We start from the raw sequence: 21,515 nt of genomic DNA, 5'->3' as shown, positions 1-21,515 counted from the left end.
AAATCAGAAAATAGCCACTTACAGATATTACATTTTTGGTTTCTTGTCAAAAGCAAGTCAATTTAAAGAAAAAGGTCCAGAGTTAACAGCAGTAGAGATGGTTCCCCATATGGCTCAAATCAGTGAGGTGGTAGGGAACTGACGAAATATTGGGAAATATTTCTGTGGGGCCACTGGAGTCCCCTCCCATGAATAACTTCTGTTACTGGCTGCCCGAGTCCTGTGCCAAGCCATACACTCATGCCCAAGAGGACTAAGTTCTTCCTGTCCTGGTGAAGGGCGAGGAAAGGGCCTGGAGCAGGTGTGAATACTGGGTGAGGTCTCTGAGTGAAAATTCTACTTACTCCACTGATGCGACTTTACCTTCTGGGTTTGCATTTCCAGCACCCAGAGGAGCACTTGGTGTGGCCAGATTGCTTGGGAACTGTGCACTGACTGAGTGACTGGATGAATTAGTGGGAAGTTTTGATATATTCCTGTCTTCAAATGCATGTGACCCTGGGCAAACTGACTCTGGCAGGTACACACAGGCTACTGTGCATCACTATAAATCAGCCTTACCCAAAGTGGGCCATGTTAAAAATGTTCCATGAAAGAAAAAAAAAAGACCCTGTGGTCACATTCATTTGGGACCCATTGAATACACTGCCCTCTCTGCTTTACAGAGCATATTAGCACATCCAAAGCTCTGAGGTCTGCAATGGCGGGGGTTGTGGGGTGGGTGCTATTAATGTTTCTGTAAGTCAGGATTTCCTAAACCTGATGCCTAGTAAATGCTTTTTCCAATAGGGCTTGGAGTCTGTGGATTTCATCCCAGCAAGTCCCATGTGATTTAATCATGACAGCTGTTGCTCAGGAAGTTCTGACTGGGGACACCTGGCCCAAAAAAAGGACCCAGAAGGAGAAACAAGAGAAGACAGGTCACAGTGGGACTGCCAACAGCCACCCCCTCCCAGGTCCTCTCCCCTCTGTTGGAGTTCCTCCCACAAGAGTTTTAAGAGGTGAGGGAGTAGAGGTGTGAATGCAGGAGCACAGAGTGAGAGTCCTCCAGCTGATTCAGTGCTGGGCATTTGCGGCATGTAGCTGGAAGATAATTGAGTGCAGAGAGAGTGAAAGAGAGAGAAGAGGTGTGCTTTATGAACAAAGCTGCCCTTTTTCTCCCTTAGGAGTTGGTCCTAGATGCCTGCTGAGGTGGCTGAAGTTGCCCACGGCAGCACACTTAGATAACATCAGGGCTGGGGGTCAGGGCACGGGGCCCAGGGAGAGAACACCCTCTCCTGTCCCGTCCAGGCCACACCCTGGCCCAGGGAGGCAGCAGGACGTGCAGGAGAGCCCGGACGGACCTGGTAGCGGGAAGGTGCCCGCTGGGGTGTAGGCAAGTTCCCATTCTGTCTTGTTTTCTGGCTCAACGGTGAAGCCTGGGACTGCAGTCGTCTCCTCCCCGACAGGGACAGCAGCCACGCCAGGCCCCACTTCGGTCACGATCCAGTCCTCCACCTCAGGGCCCGCTGTGGGTGTGCTACCCTCCTCTTCTCCTGGAGAGGGCACCACTGAAACACCTAAAGGGGAATATGGGTGGTGAGGGCTGGGGGCTCCTCCATACCAGTGACCCACCCCAGGCTGACCCTTCTTCAGGGGACCCAGGGGACCATGAGGTGGGCCAGGCTTGTGCACAAATTTTGCTGGTCCTTGGCCTTCCAATCCCCACCCAGTCCAGTGAGACGACGTTTGTCATTAATCAATAAGAGCTGTTTGCTTCAACTATATCAATATGCATACACCATCAGCACTTTATTTCAGGGTGGTCTGGGGCACCTCTTTTGCAGAATCTATTATACATGCCAGGCATTGTTTAAAGGTGTCATGATGCATCAATGCATAAAATCATCTTAGGGGACTTCCCTGGTGATCCAGTGGCTGAGACTCAGTGCTTCCAATGCAAGAGCCTGGGTTCAATTCCAGGTCAGGAAACCAGATCCCATACACGGCAACTAAGAGTTTGTGTGGAGCAACTAAAGATCCCTCCTGTCACAACTAAAGATCCTGCGTGCCATAACTAAGACCCAGCACAGCCAAATAAATAAATATTTTAAAATAAGATAAAATCATTTTATCCCACAACAGCCGTGTGAGAGAGATACATTATCTCACTTACAGACAGGGAAACTAAGGTTAAGTGACTTTTCCAGTGTCAGTGGCTTCTAAGTGACAGATCTAGTCCATGGGCCCAAGTATCTGGTGCTGGGGGCTTCCCAGGTGGTGTAGTGGTAAAGAATCTACCTGCGAATGCAGGAAATGCAGGAGATGTGGGCTTGATCCCTGGGTCAGGAAGATCCCCTGGAGGAGGAAATGGCAACCTGCTCCAGTATTCTTGCCTGCAGAATTCCATAGACAGAGGAGCTTGACAGGCTACAGTCCATGGGGTAGCAAAAGAGTCAGACATGACTGAGTGACTGAGCACACAGCATGATCTGATGTCAGACTCTGCCCCTAAGTACTGCAATGATGCTGCCTTTCTTGGGGACAGAAATTATGTTCCAAGTGTGTCTGGATCAAAATCAGGAGAGTGCTATTTAACATGCATGGAGCCATCCTAGCACTGGATGGTGAAGGCAGGATTCATCGATTGGGAGTAACTGTGCTGGTTTTGTGCACTTGATCGGGAAGGAAGCCAGGTTTCTCAGCAGATGTATAAAAGGCTGAGTCTACAAAGGGTCAGGGATGGATGGTAGAGATGCTTGGCTGAGAATTTACTGGGGGGCTAATTGGCTTGGCTTCTGATGTCCAGAGCAAGGAGAGGGGTGCTGGGGCGAGGGCCTCATCAAATCCTCTGGGAAGGGATTGGCTTTCTTGACTGACAGAGTGAGACTGAACTTTCTTTGAATTAGGTTTTAAAAGGTGACCCTGGGGCTTCCCAGGTGGGGCTAATGGTAAAGAACCCCTCTGCTAATGCAGGAGACATAAGAGATATGGGTTCGATTCCTGGGTCAGGAAGATCCCCTGGAGGAGGGCATGGCAACCCACTCCATTATTCTTGCCTGGAGAATCCCACAGACAGGATCTTGGTGGGCTATGGTCCATAGGGTCGCAAAGAGATGGACACAACTGAAGTGACTTAGCACTGAAAGTCTTGGAAACTTTGGGATGTTCAAGGTTTGTTTTTTTAAAGATCCCCCTGCCTTTTTTTTGATTTAGACCATTTAAAAAGTCTCTATTGAATTTATTACAACATTGTTTCTGTTCTATGTTTTGTTTTTTTGGCCACAAGGCATGTGGGATCCTAGCTCCCTGATCAGGGATTGAGCCCACGCTTCCTGCATTGGAAGGCTAAGTCTTATCTACTGGACTGCCAGGGAAGTCCCTCGGGGATTTTTCTAAAAAATTAACTTTATTTTGAAATAATTACATAGTCACAGGAAGTTATAAATATACTAAGTTTTGATGTATGATATGTGAAATACGGAACAAGCCAGTACTATAATCTACATTCTGGGCAGTGTATCTAGACCCATGGACCCTGTAAGAACTCATCCAATCAGAGCCTAGCCAGTCCTTGGCCATGCCCACTGAGTCGATGACATCCCTCTCAGAACTCTGGTAACATGGTATAGAGTCCTCAGCATGGGTCAGTTAGAAATGTGAATTTTTGGTGCTTAGTGAATAATAATTTGATTAAACTCACTACAGAAATATTTAGAAGCAGATGAAAGTTTGACCAGGCTGTACAAATCAAAACTGTATATATACTTATATACACTCATACACACAACATATATGTGTGTTATTTATTTGCAAAGCTAACATTTATTGAGCATTTGCTATTTCCCAGGTACTATGCTAAGTGTTCTGTATGCACTACCCCAGGTAATCCTTCCAGCAACAATTTGAGGTAGGAAATATTATATCATTATTTTATAGAGAAAGCAGAGAAGCAGAGAGACTAAGTGACTCGCCCAAGGTCACACAGCCACAAAGCAGCAGAGTCATAATTAAAATTCAGATCTGCCTGATTTTAGAACCCAAGGTCTTACTTGTTTCTCTTTATGTGTCTCTAGGGGCACATTAGAAGGATGTACTTGCCACAGAGTCAAAGCCTAAGGTCATCCCGTCCAGAGGGACTGACTTTTTCCTCTTTGCTGCGATGGATGGGCAGAGATCAGGAGGGACGAGCCTGGCGGGGTCACCCCCAAGACAGAGGGGGCCTGGAGGGGACATGGGGACACAAACCTCGGAAGCAGAAGGCATGGTGCCGGGACAGTGGATCCAGGAGGCCTGTCTGGTTGGGGTAGAGGTAGACGGTTCTCACGCCTGGTTTGTCCCCGCCACAGGCGGGCCTTGGGGTGACGATGGGGTAGCGAAGGCTGCCGTCAGACAGCCAGCCAGCGTAGCACTTGTCCAGACCGCGGCTCCAGGCAGCGTAGAGCTGGCCCGTGGTGGCCAGCGTGGCGTTTTGGGATTCACAGAACTCCTGGGCTTCCCGGAAGGTGAACTGCTCCAGGCGTGTGGCAAAGAACACCTCCCCTGGGGGCAGAGGCAGGTGGCAGATGTGAGCCTCTGTGCCCATGGCCAGAGCAGCCGCTGCTCACCCAGGGGCAGGGCAGCTGCACTAAGATGAGTTAGTTGCTCTCCATGCGAACAACCTCCCCTCCTTCTCTCTGGATTCTCCAGTCACATGTAGGCACCCCCTCTTCTGTCTAAGAGAGGCACTCCTGGGCACCCTGTGCTCCCTTAAACCTCAGCACTTAATCATGGAGCCCTGAATGCTATGGACCTGTGGCCCCACCTGGATCCTGTGAACTCAGGGAGCGGGGCCTGTGGCCAGGGGTTGGAGTCCCAACACCCAGAACAATACTGGAGTCTGTTTCTGATCTGGGGGGAGGAAGGTCACATTTATTGAACATCTGCTTATACCAGGCACTTTTCACGCACATCTCATTTAATATTCAGTGAAGTCTCTGATATAGGCATAAATCAGCTCCATTTTATAGATGAGGAAACTGAGGCCTAGAGAGGTTAAGTAACTTGCCCAGGTCCCCAAACAAGTGAGTGGCAGTGTTGAAATCTCTCCAGAATGTCAGCATTTCCAAGATTGTGTTCAGTGGGACAGTAATTTGGTGATTTTAATTGAAATGATAAGAAATAAGACCAAAGAGAGGTTCTGTGTTTCATTAAGCTTGGGTGATGCTTGGTTAAGCAGAGTTGAAGAAGTGTTTGTTTTTTTTTTTAATGCAGGACTTCTCATAGTCTTTGATTTGTTCATGAGCATTGAGATTCTCAATGAGGCAGAAGGTGCATATAACATTTTCTGGTACAAGTAAATTAATTCACTTATCCATAGAACTTATTGGTTTTTCAAGAAACCAGTGCTTCCCTGCAATGCTGGGGAATCCACATGAACCATTTGGGAGGCAGACAAGGGGCCTGGCCTGAGAGAGGGACTGGGAAGGCCTTCTTTCTTAAATAGGATCCTTTCCTGTCTGCCTGTTCAGGTGAAAACGGGGCTAGGTGGATGGTGATTCCCCCTCCTCTGCATCTCCGCATCAGTCCCCTCACCCTTCCACAGCCCGAAATGTGAGAACAGGGCCTGTACCCTCGAGTCTGTCCACGTAGCAGTAGACATCGTAGGTTTCTGATGGTGGCCGCAGGCCGTAGGTCCGGACCCCTGGGCTGCTGTCCTTGTCACCCACACAGGGGGTCCGCGGGCTCACAATGGGGTATCTGCAAGGGAGGTTGGGAGGGGCAGATGAGAGCTTATTCTGGAAAACTGGAGATGCGGGGCCCCAGGGTGAGGCCGGGAGGTCTCCTGAAGGATTCAAACCAGGAAGGAGGACTTCCCTGGTGCACCAGTGCTTAAGAATCTGCCTGCCAGTGCAGGGGACATGGGTTCTGTCCCTGGTCTGGGAAGATCCCACACGCTGTGGGGCAACTAAGCCCGTGTACCACAACTACTGAGCCCATGCACTGCAACCACTGAAGCCACACACCCTAAAGCCCATGCTACGCGATGAGAGAAGCCACCACAACGAGAAGACTGCACACACTAACGAGAGAGTGGCCCCACTCGCCACAGCTAGAGGAAGCCACAAACAGCAGTGGGGACCCAGTGCAGCCAAAAAAAAAAAAAACAAAACAGGAAGGAACCTCTCATGCAACACGTTCCCTGTGCAGCTGGGGATGCGGCTGCCTGGGGGCCATCGAGGGATTCCCGGCTTCAGAAGAAAGCCCACAGCATGGAAGGGTCAGGCTGGGGAGGACTGTGGGGCTTGACAAGGAGCTCTCAGTATGTTTTTTGAGAAGAAATGACCAAGGAGTTAATGTCTCCTGGAACCCATTCCCACCCTCTCGGATGTTTTGGTTCTGGGGGAGAAATTAAGGGGTCAGCCAGGAGCCACTAATTAACGGAGCGCACAGTGAGGTGGGTGCCCACTTGGTGGTGGGTGCTGCAGGCTCAGGCTCCCCAAGCCTGACCTCGCATGGTTGGGTTTGGACTGGCAGGTGAGCCCAGCTCGTCTGTCACCTGACTGTCTGGTCCTGCAGCCAGCCGGCATCACACTGCTCGTAGCCTGCTTCATAGGCGGCCTGGAGCTGCTCGGGCGAGGCGATGACAGCCCCAGTGCGCAGGCAGGCCTCCTTGGCCTCCTCAAAGGTCAGCGAGTAGCGGGAGGAGCCCGGGCGGTAGTGGAACACGACTCCTGGGTGGGGAGGAGAGGGAGAGAAGGTGAGACAGGTCAGGATCAGGGCATGGACCAAGGGCCACATTGCCAATATCCGTGGTACCTGGTTCTTAAGGCTTTGCAGGTGTGGAAGGAGCCCTGGCTCCTTGAGGAATGAGCTCTTTTCATCCCCTCCTTCCTTTCCTACTCCCCATCTGATTCCTTGTCAAGCTGGTAATCTCTGCTTGTCCACACTGCTCCTGAAATTCACCTTCCTGAGAAAGCCTTCTAGGAACCTTCTGCCATGGGTGTCCCCAACCCTTCATTCTGGCTTCCTCACTCCAAGGCTGCTCATTTGTCCCCGGACTCTTGAAAACAAAGGCACTTGCTCTTAGTATGAAAAGACTAGGTGATCATTGCAGAGCATTCGGAAAATACAGAGAAGGACAAAGAAAAAAAACAAACAAATCTATCAAACCACTGCCTTTCTTCCACTTGGCCCAAAGTCCCGGGTTCGGGGGGTAGGTGGTCCTCCTGAAAACAGCTGGAAGAGTTTGTGCCGGTGCACTGGGTATACGTTGGGGGATGAGCACAGGACACAGCCTGTCCGTGAACTCCCACTCACTCTGCCTCCCCCATTGCATTTAACTGGACACACATTGGTTTTTGACACTTCCCTGGATGACTGGCCAGTTTACATCCAGTTGCGGATGGATCCCTTATCTGCGTCTCCCCCATGTTCTTGTCCTGTCCTGTGTTAGATGCTCACCTATCCATTGGCACCTTTATGGGTGGCGGCCACATGGAGGGAGTGAAGGTCTCTTCAGCCCTGAGCCAACTTTGGGATATCGTTATTGTTGGCCTTACCCCCAAACTTCTAAGCAATTCTTCCTTCTCAACATACTGTATTTATCTGCGTGATTCAGGCTGACGTCTCACTTGGTGGCATCATGGGAGTGAAGGTGGATGGCGGTGGCCATCTGCCCCACCCCCAGGTGGAGATACTACCAAGGGTCTTGATGGAGGTCACCCCAGTACGTCTTTCCTATTCATGGACTTGAGTTTTGGAACCAGCCAAGTTCCACATGATGTGACATCCCAATTATTCAAATATTTTTTTTTTTTTTTGGTCTCCTGGCATGTGGGATCTTAGTTTCCTGACCAGGGATTGAAGCCACGCTTCATGCATTGGAAGTGTGCAGTCTTAACCACTGGACTGCCAGGGAAGTCCCCATCCAGACGTTTACTAAGCATCTGAAACAACACCATCCCAGAACCGAGGTGGCAAATGTTTTCTGGAAAAAGCCTGATAGAACACATTTCAGACTTTGTGGGCTAAATGGGTTTTGTACATCTACTTGATCCTAACCTGATAGCCCTAAACGGCCCTAAATGGCCACAGACAACATGTTACCGAATTGGTGTGACTTTGTTCCAGTCAAATTTTATTTGTGGACATTAAAATTTGAATTTTATATAATTTTCACAATATGTCACAAAATGTTATTTTCTTTAGACTTTCCCCCTCAACTACTTAAAAAAGCTTCTTAATTCTCAGTTCACGGGCCACAGAAGAACTGGACATGGCCTAGGGCTAGGTTTGGTCCATGGACCACAGTTTGCAGACCCCTGTTCTGGAAGGCCAGTGCTGTGAGAAGCCCTGAGGGTACCCAGTGCAGCTGAGTTCAACGGCTCTATTCTGCGGAAATGTCTGTTGGGGCGAGGAGGGCCCGTGGACAGAAGGGCCCCGGGTTTTTCTTTGCCCTTCACCTCTACCTGTGGATACATTCGCTGGTTTTTACCTCTGACTTCATTTGAAGGAAATGCTTTGTGACAGAGAGCCACACACACATAAAAGAGCGTGAGCACCACTGGTCTGGACCATCCCCCTTGTTCTTTGTTTCACAAGTGAGGAGAGCTGAGTCTGAGAGGAGGGAGGCTTGTCTCACATCCCAGATGAAGTTGAAAGTACAGAAGAACCTCCACCCAAGTGGCTTCAGTGGTAAAGAATCTGCCTGCCAGTGCCGGAGAAGCAGGTTCGATTCCCTGGGTTGGGAAGATCCCCCGGAGAAGGGAAATGGCAACCCAGGACAATCCAGGATCCTTGCCAGAAGAATTCCACAGACGAGGAGCCTGGAGGGCACAGTCCGTGGGGTCGCAGAGTCGGACACGACTGAGTGAGCACTTCCTGCACTGCACACAGAAGACCCCAGACCAAGCCCTTTCCCCCAGCCCTGGATGCAGCCCCTTGAGTGGCGGACACTTACCCCCTGGCAGTCGTGGCTGCCCAGGGACCTCGGTTGCACCTGGGGCTAAGGTCACCTGCACGACGAGGTCCTCGCTGGTGAAGGCCGTGGGGGCTCCCACGCCGGGCGTGGACTCTCTGGGAAAGGCCCAGGGCCAGGTGGCCTCTCCAGTCCTGTTCTCCACCTCGGGGAATGCAGTGGCCCTTACTTCGGGGGCAAACGTGAAAGGCTCCTCAGGTTCTGGGGCGGTTGGGGAGACTTCAAAGTCGGGCTTTGCCGTGAGGATCACGTTGCCTCGGGCTTCACCCTCAGTGATATTTCGGGGCAGGGGCAGCTCCACATCAGGCCAGGTCACCGTCTGGATGGTGATGTCCTCCTCGCCACCTACCCCGAAAAAGTTCTCTGGGATGTCCACAAAGTCTTCACCTGGGGCAGGGGGCAGAGACAGGCATTAGTGCTTGGCCTGGGGCTGGCTTGATGGAGATGAATATCAGATGCTCCCCTTCTCTGCTAAGAAAAGAAAGCACCTACTGTGTGCCAGGCACCTGGCCAGGGCCATTGTTGGAGACCTCAATGGCTTGAGTATTTATTATAGGGGTGCCCTAGATTGCAAGAATATGCAGTCACCATAGCACAAGACCCTGACCAATCAGCTCACTGCTTATTAAACCCATCTTGTTCCAACATCCCTTGCCAGCCAGTTGCTTCCTTACCTATCTTGTGAGCACCTGCTGAACCTCAGATGTTAGAACTAGCCAATGGGAAAATGTAAATCAATTAGAAAGAGAAACGAAAAAATCTTCCCAAAGATGCAGGAGCTCATGAAATTGTTGAAAGTGCCATGAGAGAACTGCCTGCCTCAGTCATGAACAAATGAGCCACTTAGCAATGAATAAAGAGAGCATTCATGAGGATGCTACAACTGCAAACAGGGTGGTGGGAATATTGAAAAGTGAAGAGAAGCTTTTGGGGGTAATTCTAATTATGTTTGCACAAATAACCCTAGGCAGTGTAAAATACAGGATAAAAACATTTAAAAAAGTTTTAGTCTAAATGTTCACAATAAAGCCCTTGTCAAAACCTTTTTCCCACTCTTAAGTAACACTATGGCCCTCATTTTGAAGTGAATTCAATTAAAAAGGGTAACTGCGGAGAGGAAGGCTCAAGAGGGAGGGGACATATGTATACGTATGGCTGTTTGTTTGACATAAAGCAACTCAATTCTCAAGAGCAATTATCCTTCAAGTAAGAAATAAATATATTTAAAATTTTAAAAAGGGCAGATCACAGCGCCCTCCTGTGGCGCATGGTCTCAAATCAGGCCCCACATCTTCCCATTAGACAGATAAGGGAAGTGAGGCTCAGTGCCTTGACTTTGTCACAGCTGCCCAGGAGTGAGTGGCAGAGACGTGATTCAAACTTGAGAAAACAGCCTCTGAATCTCACGTTTTCCCCCAGTTCTGGGCTGATGAGATAGGACTGGGTACACTGCAGGCTACAGTGATTCTAGCTTCCCAAGGAACCCATGCGAATAGGGGGTGCTAAGACATGGGGTTCAGGTACCCACTGGACCCTTGAAGGAGGTAAAACCCAACTCCCCATTCTAAGATTTCATCCTCTGGGTCCCCATTTCGGTGGCATGCTCCCCCACTGAAATGCCTCCAGCCCAAACCCACCTGTGTAGCAGATGGCGTCATAGCGGGATGAAGGGTCAGGGTAGCCCGTCTGGTTGGCATGCAGGTAGACAGTCCTCACTCCCAGGAGGTTGCCCCCGCAGTTCGGTCGGGCCTTGGAGATGGGGTATCGCACACTGCGGTCAGCCAGCCAGCCGGCGCTGCACATGTCCATGCCACCCTGCCAGGCCAGGTAGAGTTGGCCCGTGGTGGCCAGCCTGGCGCCCAGCCGCCGGCACTCGTTGGCTGCCTCCTGGAAGGTGAACTTCTCCGGGGATGTTGCATAGAAGACCTCGCCTGCAAAAGACACAGCCAGGAGGGTAAGGAGCTCCTTCCTACATCTGCCCTGAGTCCTGAGGGAGATCCCCAGGTTCCTCTGAGTTTGGTCTTTAACTGGGCAAAGCCCTGGTCCCACGTATCTGTATTTCAGGGGTAGGATGGGGAGTTGTGAGGGACGTCGAGGTAGGGTATGGTATCCTAGATTATCGCCCTGCCCAGGAGGAGGCCCGCGTGACCCTGAGAGTCAGCAGGAAGAAGGGGCTGGGCTGGGGCTCACGGCAGGGCGGGGCGGCCTCACCCTCCATCTCCTCCGCGAAGCAGTACACGTCATATGTTTCGTTGGTGTCCCGGATGCCGTAGGTTCTCACGCCCGGAAACTCGTCCTTGTCTCCATAGCAACCTTCCCTCGGCGTGTGGATGGGGTACCTGCCGGGAACCCAAAGCAGGGATGTGACACTCGGGGGACGGAGGGGGCCGGCGACCTGTGCCCTTGTACCTTCCTCCCTTGTGGGAGGAAGCGGTGACTTACTGATGTGTTTGCCAGGATCTTCTGGGATCTGTGGGCTACTTGTTTTCTACAGTTTTTTTCCCCAGCTTTATTGAGATGGATGTTTTCATAACTATTGGTGACAGAAAGCGGCGCCTTTTACTAAATATTTATTGGTACCAAACGTTCTATCAGGGGCTTGCAAATCTTTTCTGTAAAAGGATGGATAGTAAATATTTCAGGTCTTGCAGGCCAGAGGGTCTCCACTGTGACCAACCACTCAACCTTGCCATCCTAGTGCAAACGAAGCAACCACAGACAAAATAACAAGCGTGGCTGTGTTCCGATAAAACTTTGTTTACAGAATCAAGGAGTGGGTTGGACTTGACCCATGAGCTATAGTTTGCTGAACCCTGCTCTGTATCATTGGAGTCTCACATCAACCTAAGAAGGAAGGTGCTATAACCACTCTAAACTATAAGAAAGTGGGGCCCAGAGATGTTAAGCAACTTGTTCAAGGTCACACAGCCTCAAAGTATCAAAACTAGGGTTTGAGGTATATAAGGTGTATCTGAGGTGTGGTCTTTTGCACTATGCTAGGCTGTTGAATCACTTTGCCTTTTTTTTTTTTTAATGGTTAATGGCTTTTTTTATCCTGAGATCTTTTGCCTATCCCAAGATTACAGAGTTATTTCCTTTTGTTTTCTTCTTGTGGCTTTGTGGTTCTGGCTTTTGCATTTGGAGCTTTGATCCACCTCAAATGAATTGTCTCATCTTGCTTTTACAGGCTTGCTTACATGATTGCCCTCTCTTGAAGCTAAGGCTCTGTCTGTCTTGCCGGGGGAACCCACCCCTTAGCAGCTGTGCTCAGGGGAAATGAGCCAAAAAGCTTAATTTACATGTGTCTTGCTCTATTAAAAACAGAATAGAAAGTGGTTCACAAAAATATATAAACACCAAAATTTTAAAAAGATGTAAAGGGAAAAATGAGTAGGAAGAATAATTATGTATAATTTGCATGGAGAAAATGCTTATGCGGAGCTATGCTGCTAGTGATCACTCATCCACCACAGGACAGAGGACCAAGGATTTGGGACCTGACCTCAGACTGGCCAGGGCACCTGTCTAGCCCCAGCCCAGGTTGGCCTTGGTGTCAGGCTGGCACCAGCTCAGTGCGGGTCAGTGTTCCAGTCCATCTCCCACTCCGCTCCGATGGTGGCCCCGGGGCTCACCTCACAGTCTGATCGGCCAGCCAGCCGGCGTCGCACTGGTGGAAGCCGTCCTCATAGGCGGCCTGCAGCTGCTCGGGCGTGGCGATGATGGCGCTGTTCTGCAGGCAGGCCCGCTGCGCCCTGTCAAAGTCCAGGGTGTAGCGCGTGGAGATGGCTCTGTAATGGAACACGATGCCTGCAAGACACAGGAGAGCGAGATGGCAGGTCAGCACAGCCTCCCCTCATCCAGGCCTTCATAGAATCAGGGAGAGCCAAGGGGGCATAGAGACATCTGGGCTGGGCCTCCAGCTGATGGGTGGATCCCAGCTCCGTATCTGCATGGGGTCCTTCTGCCTTTGCTAGAACATTTCTATTAACAGGGAACTCATTACCTTACAAGGCATCTTTTTGGAAACCTGTGATAATTCTGATAATCAGGTTATTTGACTTGGATCAAAATCTGCTTTCCTCATAATTTTTTCATGTCATTCCAGGACCCCATATTTGCTTTGCAGAAAGATGCCCCCTCAGCCCAGGGCCATCCCAGTGAGAGTCTTGTTTAAGGCACAGGTAGGAGCAGACTGCCTTTCAGAGAGTGCTGGGCACCAAAGAATTGATGCTTTAGAATTGTGGTGCTGGAGAAGACTCTTGAGAATCCCTTGGACAGAAAGGAGGTTAAACCAGTCAATCCTAAAGGAAATCAACCCTGAATATTCATTGGAGTGACTGATTCTGGAGCTGAAGCTCCAATACTCTGGCCACCTGATGTGAAAAGTCAACTCATTGGAAAAGACAATGATGCTGGGAAAGACTGAAGATAGGAGGAGAAGGGTGAAACAGAGGGTTAGATGGCTGGATGGCATCATCAACTCAATGGACATGAGTTTGAGCAAACTCCAGGAAATAGTGAAGGACAGGGAAGCCCGGCATGATGCAGTCCATGGGGTTGGGAAGAGCTGGACAGAACTGAACAAATGAACAACAACAACCCAAAAGGAAAAACTTGGTGCTGACTGAAGTCCTGAAGCCTACCAAGAACAAAACCATATTCCTTAGTCCATCGAGGGTAGGGGACCAGAAAGTCCTCATCCCTCTTTGGCTTCTGGAACTGGAGGTGGAGGAAGGAAAAGACATGTGGGTGGAGAGTCAGGAGATGCTCTGGCTCCCTTCCTGGGAAACTTCAAGCAAGTCACTTAACCTCAGTTTGCTTGTCTGTAAAATGTGGATGGTCACAAAGCAATTGAATCACAGGATTGTTGGGAAGCACAGATTGTAATTCATTACATGTGACTGTGGCCACAGAGTGTTTAATTCACTCAAAGTCCAGCGAGAGTGATATTACTAGCTTCACGTTACAGAGGAAGCAACTGAAATTAAGTAACTCAACCAAGGTGCAAACTGGCAGGAGGAGGAGCCGGGGTTTGCAAGCCAGTCTGCCTGGGTGCCCACCAGTGCAGATGCCATTCTGGTTCTTTCTGTAGGTGAAGCAGGGTCCCCCCGGGCAGGCTCTCACCTTTCACCACGACCTCCAGGGTGGCCTGGCTGTCCTCGATGCCGTGCATCACCTCACAGCGATAGATCCCGGAGTCATTGGAGCGCAGGTTCTGGATTTCCAGGGTGGCGTCGCTGGGGATGGCGGGGTAGTTGGGCAGCGTGACCTTGTCTTGGTAGGCGCTGTTGACCCGCACCCGCCCTTCCGTGGCCACCAGCAGCACCACCTCCTTCTCCTTGGATATGCGGCTCCACTTGATTCTCGGGGCGAGAGGGGCGGTGGAGGGGGCGGTGGTCACGGGGTGCATGGGGTCGATGAAGTAGCAGGGGATGGTGAGGGAGCTCCCCAGGAGGACCCGCAGCGGGGATGGTTCAGGGATGCTGACACTCAGCGAGTTGTCAGGTTCTGTGCAGGGAGACATGGGGGCGGGAGACAGACCCATCAGTGCCCAGAGAGGACCACCCAGCCTCTCTGTCAGCCCTTCTGGAAATGACAGTGTCTGTGCTGGTGCTGGGGAAGGCTCCTGTGTCATATGGAATTCCCTTTCCAGAGCAGCTTTCTCAATACCCCCTGGTCTCTGTGTCTCAAGATGGGAACTATGGAGCCAGAAAGGATTGCAGAGGGGGCCATTGGTAAACTCAGAGGTATACCTCTTTCTTTCTCAAACTGGGGTACCGTAGGTGATGCCACGCCATGGGATAAACAGAACCCATCTTTCTGGAGTGACAAGCCATGGGATAAGCAGAAACCGTCTTTCTGGAGTGACAGCTTGACTCAAAAATTGGTAAGTTACTTTGGGGGAGAAGCTCCAATACTTTGGCCACCTGATGTGAAGAGCTGACTCACTGGAAAAGACCCTGATGCTGGGAAAGACTGAAGGCAGGAGGAGAAGGGGATAACAGAGGTTGAAATGGTTGGATGGCATCACCAACTCAATGGACATGAGTCTGAGCAAACTCCGGGAGATAGTGAAGAACAGAGAAGCCTGGCATGCTGCAGTCCATGGGGGTAGCAAAGAGTCAGACATGACTTAGTGACTGAACAACATCAAGAAAAAATTACTATGGGGAAGAAAATATTTATACAACTTGTAAAGCTAAAATATAAAAATATCAAACACTTAAGGAGGTCTGCTTTGGGCTCCATCCTGACCTTGCAGAAGGACTAGTCATTCTCTTCTGTTGTTGGGGGATCAGGGGCCTAGTTGGAGAGGCATCAGAGAAGAGCAGACATTTAAGTCTGCAAAGAGTCAGCCTGGGGTGAGGTTGGGATCTCGAGTGGGTTGCCATTTCCTTCTCCAATGCATGAAAGTGAAATGTGAAAGTGAAGTCGCTCAGTCATGTCCAACTCTTCGTGACCCCATGGACGGCAGCCTACCAGGCTCCTCTGTCCATGGGATTTGCCAGGCAAGAGTACTGGAGTGGAGTGCCATTGCCTTCTCCTGGGATATGATTAGATTCCATTAAAAAAACCAACAACAAACCTAGATGGTATTGATAGGGAAGGTGCAGAGAGTTTGTAAATTCTGTTAGAGGTAAAAAATCTTCTGGTATTGGAAAGAAAGAGCCTTTGAAAAAACAGCACTTTTATGAACAGTCATATACTTTTTGAACTTTTTTTTCCAGGAGAGCCTGCAGGTTGACCATAAAAATGTTTCAGATATTTGTGGGTGGCAGATACACAGCAAGGCAAGAAAGAGGGAGCCAGGAATGTTTGGGGTCCAGCCCTAACCTTTTGATATCCTGGGGGGTCACTAGCAGGCCCTTCACAGAAATATCGCTCTGAGGCTCTGCCCTAGCACAGGACACAGCATGGTTTCTGTGGTGGCAGCTCTCCAGGGCAGGTTCTTCCCAGGTGGCACTCGTGGTAAAGAACCCACCTGCCGATGCAGGAGACATAAGAGACTCAGGTTCAATCCCTGGGTCATGAAGATCCTCTGAAGGCAGGTGTGGCAATCCACTCCAGTATCCTTGCCTAGAGAATCCTATGGACAGAGGAACCTGGTGGGCTACAGTCCATGGGGTCACAAAGAATCAGACAATACTGCACTGACTGATCACACACACACAGTTCTCCAGGGACAACTGGAAGTGACAGCAGCACCCAGCCCTGCAGTTTTTAAAGCTCTCAACCAACCCTCATGCAATGGTTGGTCTGTGTGGGCAAATCACCCCAGGGTATAGCCAGCTGGCTATTCAAGGGTCTTAGGAAAAGAGTACAAGTAGAGACTCATGGATCATATGTCTAAATATTTAAAAGCTATAAATCAAGCCAATAGACCCATAACTTGTTTTTAAAAAATGTTTCATCTTATTTGACAATGATACCTTTCAAAATGAAAAACCAGATTCAAATTTAGAATTCTTGGATCCCTTAGAGTTTTGCATTGGGATGTGGTGGCCACGTTGGAGGAGAGGGAATCAGGACCGCTTTTCTTCCCTCCACGGCTCTACACTGTGAAGGATCTGTATTTATCCAGGCTCTCACAACCCAGCTGTGTCCACACCCAAACAGTCACCCCTTCACCTCTCCCGCTGGCCTTCTGGTGGCTCAGACTGGCAGTGGTGGGTGGTCCTTTCATGGAAGGGTGGACCCAGAGGAGCAAACCATGTAGCCCTGGGGATGATTTGGGTCCAGCTGGACAGGGAATTCTGGGCGTCCTGGGTACCCAGAGGGAGAATAGAGCAGGGTGGACACATGTCCCTGGCCCTACAATTCCTCATTTTTAGGGAATGTTGGGGCTGTAGGAGAGTCAGAGAGGGGGACCTCTAAAGTGATGGCGCAGATCAAGCACTATCAGTGCCAGGCTTGGTCTCCGACCCCCGAGTCCGGTCCTCAGTGCCCGCCGGGTAAATGAGACGTGCGTGGGGATGTCCTCACCTGAAACTTCTACTGAGATGGCTGCTGCGATGACCCTCAGAGTCACAAACACCAAGAGTAAAGTGGTCATAGTTCACCTGGGAGAGAGGGGAACAGAGATGTTATTCAGAGGCTCAGATACGGTGAGGTTGAGGGTCACGTGTCACATGACAAGTGTGATAAACTCCTCATCCATGGATCTGAAATCACATCAAGAGGAGGCTAATTTAAAAAAGTGATAATAATTATACTCGAACAATGGCTTTGTGGATAATTTTATTTTGCACTTCGGATTTTTTTCATGTTTTATGACGTGTCTATGATAAGCTTTTGTGATTAAATGAAACAACAGATATTTATCTAAAAGGCTATAAAGAGTTGGACATGAATGAACGACTTAGTGTATACACACACACACACATTAAATATTATAAAATATCCTCAGCTGATCTACTGTTTATCTCACCTATGTGACTGCAAAGAGAAATAAAGAGGTTTTATTTGAAAACAAAAACAAAAACAAACCTATAAGGAGGCTGCATTGTGATCTGAGAGATATCTTCTCCAAGAATCCTGTCCTCACAAAACCTTCATGGATTCCTTAATTACCAGTGTGAGGCTATAATTAAATTTATCTCCTTCTGGTTTTTCTAGGGAACCTCTCATCTTCTAACCAGTAAAGTCTCATCCTAAAGGATCCCTGCGATGGTTGATTTTATGTGTCAATTTGACTGGTCCATGAGGTGCTCAAATGTTTGGTCAACTATCATTCTGGGTGTGTCTGTGAGGGTGTCTTGGGAAGAGATGAACATTTAAATTGGCAGACTGAGCAGAGCAGACTGGACTGCCAATGTGAATGGGTCTCACCCAATCAGTTGAAGGCCCACATTTTGCCCAAAATGGCTGAACCTCCCCTAAATAAGAGATAATGTCTCTTGCCTGATGCTCACCAAACTGCCTTCAGACTTAAATGGAAACATTGCTTCTTCTTGGTTTCAAGGCTTCACACCCTGGCTCTCCTGGCTCTCTAGCTTGCCAACTGAAAGTGTTAGTCACTGAGTTGTGTCCAACTCTTTGCAACCTTATGCTCCATAGCCCACCAGGTTCCTCTGTCCATGGAATTCTCCAGGTGAGGATACTGGAATGGGTTGCCATTTCCTCCTCCAGGGGATCTTCCTGACCCAGGGATTGAACCTGGGTTTCCTACATTGCAGGCAGATTCTTTACCATCTGAGCCAATTTGTTAGCTTGCCAAAACCCTTCACAATCATGTGAGCCAATTCCTTAGAATAAATCTCTTTCTGTATGTATATGCACAACTAAATAGTTCTGTTTCTCTGGGGAACCCTGACTAATACAGTTTCCCAGGCCCAGAAAAGTGACGCGAGTTACCCCATTTCTTTGATAAAATCTGAACTGCCATCAACTCCAAATCCAGGAACCTATGTGTTTTAGGTCAGAGAATGTACCAAGATTTGGGGCACAATTCAGGGGTCTCATTCAAGCCAGGGGAAGGATACTCACCGAGATTGCTCTGTGGGATGTGTGCCAAGTCGATTCAGTCATGTCTGACTCTGTGACCCTATGGACTGTAGCCTGCCAGGCTCCTCTGTCCAGGGGGTTCTCCAGGCAAGAATACTGTGTGTTGCCATTCTCCCCCCGTGGGTCTTCTTAACCAAGGGCTTGAACCTGCCTCTCTTACATCTCCTGCATTAGCAGGCGAGTTCTTTATCACTAGCACCATTAGAGAAATGACAGTCCAGGACCCCTGAAGCAACCAACCCCTGTTGGCCCAAACAGTGACTTCATATGAATTAGAGAAACCCACTTTCCTTACTGTCATCTGTTGGAAAACTGTCCCGCAAAGTATACTAATCTGTGATGACAAAACGTAAAGGGAACCCCCTGCATAACTGGAACCCTGACTCTGAGTGGGCCAGAGTACTCAGATCTCAAGGAGACCCATCTGAATTTACAAGAGGTCAACCGAGGGATGGTTCTCAAATTGGGCTACACACTGAAATCACCTGGGCTTCAGCCTGGTCCTCAGACATTTTAAAAGCTCCCCAGAAGGCTCTAAAATGTGGCCAGGGCACCACTGGCTAGAGAGTATGCAGTCACACTGTGGACACTTGTGACTTGCACCCCATGACGTGTACCCTAAAGATAGGAAGGGAGCTTTCACAGGCTGAGTGCAATGCCCAACTGAGGCTGCAGCCAGCATCCCTGACCTGGACTCCGTCAGCGTCTGATGACCCACTAGGAGTCTCTATTGGCTCAGTCACCATCAGCTGTGGCTGGATGGCTTTGAGGATAAGAGGCTCTGAGCTTCCCACCCCTAGAATGTGGGGAAGGGAGTGGATAGGGCCAGGACTCTGGGGATGCTCGTGGGTAAACTCTGGGAGTTGGTGATGGACAGGGAGGGCTGGTGTGCTGAAGTTCATGGGGTCGCAAAGAGTCGGACACGACTGAGTGATTGCACTGAACTGAACTGATGTATTTTTAATTTGGCTCTGCTGGGTCTCAGTTGCAGCATACAGGATCTTTATTTGTGGCATGTGCGATCTAGTTCCCCAACCAGGGATTGAACCCAGGCCCCCTGCATTGGGAGTGTGGAGTCTTAGCCAATGGACCACGAGGGAAGTCCCTTAGTTTGTCATTTGAGTGATCTTTCCACAGCTATCCTTCATTCATTCCACATACAGCAGGCACTTGAGGGATGAAAGGGTTGTCTGTGTGGGTGCTGCTAGGGGCTCAGAGATGAAGGTGCGAGGATGAGTAGGAAGTCTGGAAAATTCCAAAGGCTTAAGAAGCAGCTCCTAGCTTCTCCTGAGGGATTTTTCTCCTTAGAAGCTGCCTTAAAAAAAAAAAAAAAAATCTCTGGGACTCCAGGTTCTGGCTCGTGAGGGGACTTTTCCTCAGGCCCAGTGTGATCTGTCATGGCCAAGAACTATTCCTCCAGAGGCTTAAAGGGTCAGGTGTCTCCTCCTCTGTGAGGAGAGGGCTAGACTTGCAGGACTGTCTCTTCCTAGAGCCTCAGGGAAAGCGTGTCCAGACACAAGGCCGCCTGTTCTTCTTCCCTCAGAACAACCATCACTGGGAAGTTCTCTGTATGTTTTTGGAGTTGTGTTTCTTCCCTCGCTCTCTGAACAAGCCTGACATTGTCCGGGAAGCAGTGGTTCTCTGTGGGGCTTGGGTCTGCTCTGTTTTTCTCCCTGGCTTCGGCCAGGAATGAAAAGGGCAGGGAGTGGGCATTGGTGGTGGTGGTGGTGGTGGGCAGAGGGGACGGGTTGTGGGCAGAGAAATTAATTTTATTTCTTCTTCTTTTTTTCAAGACAAACTTTGGGATAGAAATATCGTAATAAATATGCTCTTGTGTTTGTGTGTGTTTTCTCAGCTGTAAAGAAAATAGGGAGAAATTCCATTCTGTCTGGATTCCAGTGTGTCCGGGCCTCACTGAGCCTTTATGTGAAGAGGTGGACTCTGCCAGTCCCCACAACAGGGTGGCCTTTCTGCAGGGAAAGTGGAGCTGGTGGCGATGGGATTGGGAGGCTGGGGCTGAGGACAGTGGAAGGGGCTGTCTAAAATGGAGGGAAAGAGGGGCTTGAGGAGCGGGTGAAAGTTGGAGGGTCTGTGCAGAGCTTCTGTGGGCTCCATGTGTGTGAGGTTGGGCTCATTACCAAGGAGCTGGCTTTTTCAGGACAGAATTATTAGGAAGTTTGATGGGGGAAATAAAGCATGCTAGTGCTTTGAATCTGAGCTTTGGCCATGTGTGTGTATGCGTGTGAGAGAGAGAGACAGACACACACACACACAGACCCATAGCTGAACATATGGAAACCTTCCACCTCCTCATCAGCTATACCCTATCAGATGGCTGCCAACCCAGTCAGGACTTTGATCTTTATTCCATCAGATTATGGGGCTGAATGGGAGGGGCTCACCTGCTTGCCCTGAATTCTTATTCCAGCGACATGCAGTGGAAACCCCTAGACCTGGGTCCCAGTCCTGCTCAGCACCTCCTGCTTTAATAACCCAAGATCCATCTCCATGGCTATTTCAGAGACTGAGCGAGACAATGTGCCAGGCAGACCCGGCTTCTGGAGGGCGGGGGCTGTGTCTCTGGCTCGGCGGCAAGCCCAGGGTCTGGCACTCAGCAGGCATCCGTCAGCACCACTCTCTTCCCTCCTCCCTAGAGTCAGGCCTGGGTGAGCCTCTCAGAATGTGGGGACTGGAAGAGCATCTAGCGGTTACAGGGAGGCTTCTTGCCCTGGGGTGAGGGTTGGATGAGATGACTTTCCATAAAGGATAAAACTGCCGTTGCCAACATCACCACCCTACCACACATTTGGAAAATAAAGGAATTAGAGAAAATAAATCACCATCCTCCATCCTAATCCAACCATTGTTCATGTTTTGATAGTTTTCCTTCTGGTTTTTTTCCTTAGGCATCCACTTGCGTTACGTGGAGTGGCAATCTTTTTGCATCTGTTTGCTTTTTCCACACAGCATGGTGGATCAAATGACTTGTTTTTGGTTCCTTCAGAACTGGTGGATGGCTTTGGGGCTGTACAATCAAGACCTCGCTGCTGGGAATCCTGTCTACACGGCCGAG

General features: G+C 49.7%; 1 protein-coding gene across 4 annotated transcripts in view; it reads right to left on the bottom strand.

Moving 5' to 3' along the window:
• The window catches only part of ACAN (aggrecan), a 68,186-nt gene that overhangs the window by 22,996 nt on the left and 23,675 nt on the right, over window positions 1-21,515 (bottom strand). For 2 of the 4 annotated variants that reach the window (XM_060401386.1, XM_060401387.1), the window contains exons 2-12: window positions 16,922-16,998; window positions 15,921-16,025; window positions 14,063-14,446; window positions 12,571-12,745; window positions 11,150-11,277; window positions 10,576-10,869; window positions 8,921-9,325; window positions 6,518-6,692; window positions 5,591-5,718; window positions 4,228-4,521; window positions 1,344-1,559 (exon numbers count right to left, since the gene is read on the bottom strand). In XM_060401386.1, coding sequence (XP_060257369.1) covers window positions 1,344-1,559; window positions 4,228-4,521; window positions 5,591-5,718; window positions 6,518-6,692; window positions 8,921-9,325; window positions 10,576-10,869; window positions 11,150-11,277; window positions 12,571-12,745; window positions 14,063-14,446; window positions 15,921-16,025; window positions 16,922-16,991 — 2,374 coding nt within the window. In that variant the 5' untranslated portion in view covers window positions 16,992-16,998. The remainder of the gene's footprint in view (window positions 1-1,343; window positions 1,560-4,227; window positions 4,522-5,590; window positions 5,719-6,517; window positions 6,693-8,920; window positions 9,326-10,575; window positions 10,870-11,149; window positions 11,278-12,570; window positions 12,746-14,062; window positions 14,447-15,920; window positions 16,026-16,921; window positions 16,999-21,515) is intronic. The other 2 variants (XM_027957060.3, XM_027957062.3) reach the window with 1 other exon arrangement.

Source organism: Ovis aries, chromosome 18 (genome assembly GCF_016772045.2).
Source record: "Ovis aries strain OAR_USU_Benz2616 breed Rambouillet chromosome 18, ARS-UI_Ramb_v3.0, whole genome shotgun sequence".
Classification (NCBI taxonomy): Eukaryota; Metazoa; Chordata; class Mammalia; order Artiodactyla; family Bovidae; genus Ovis; species Ovis aries.
This window is presented reverse-complemented; position numbering and strand designations above follow the sequence as displayed.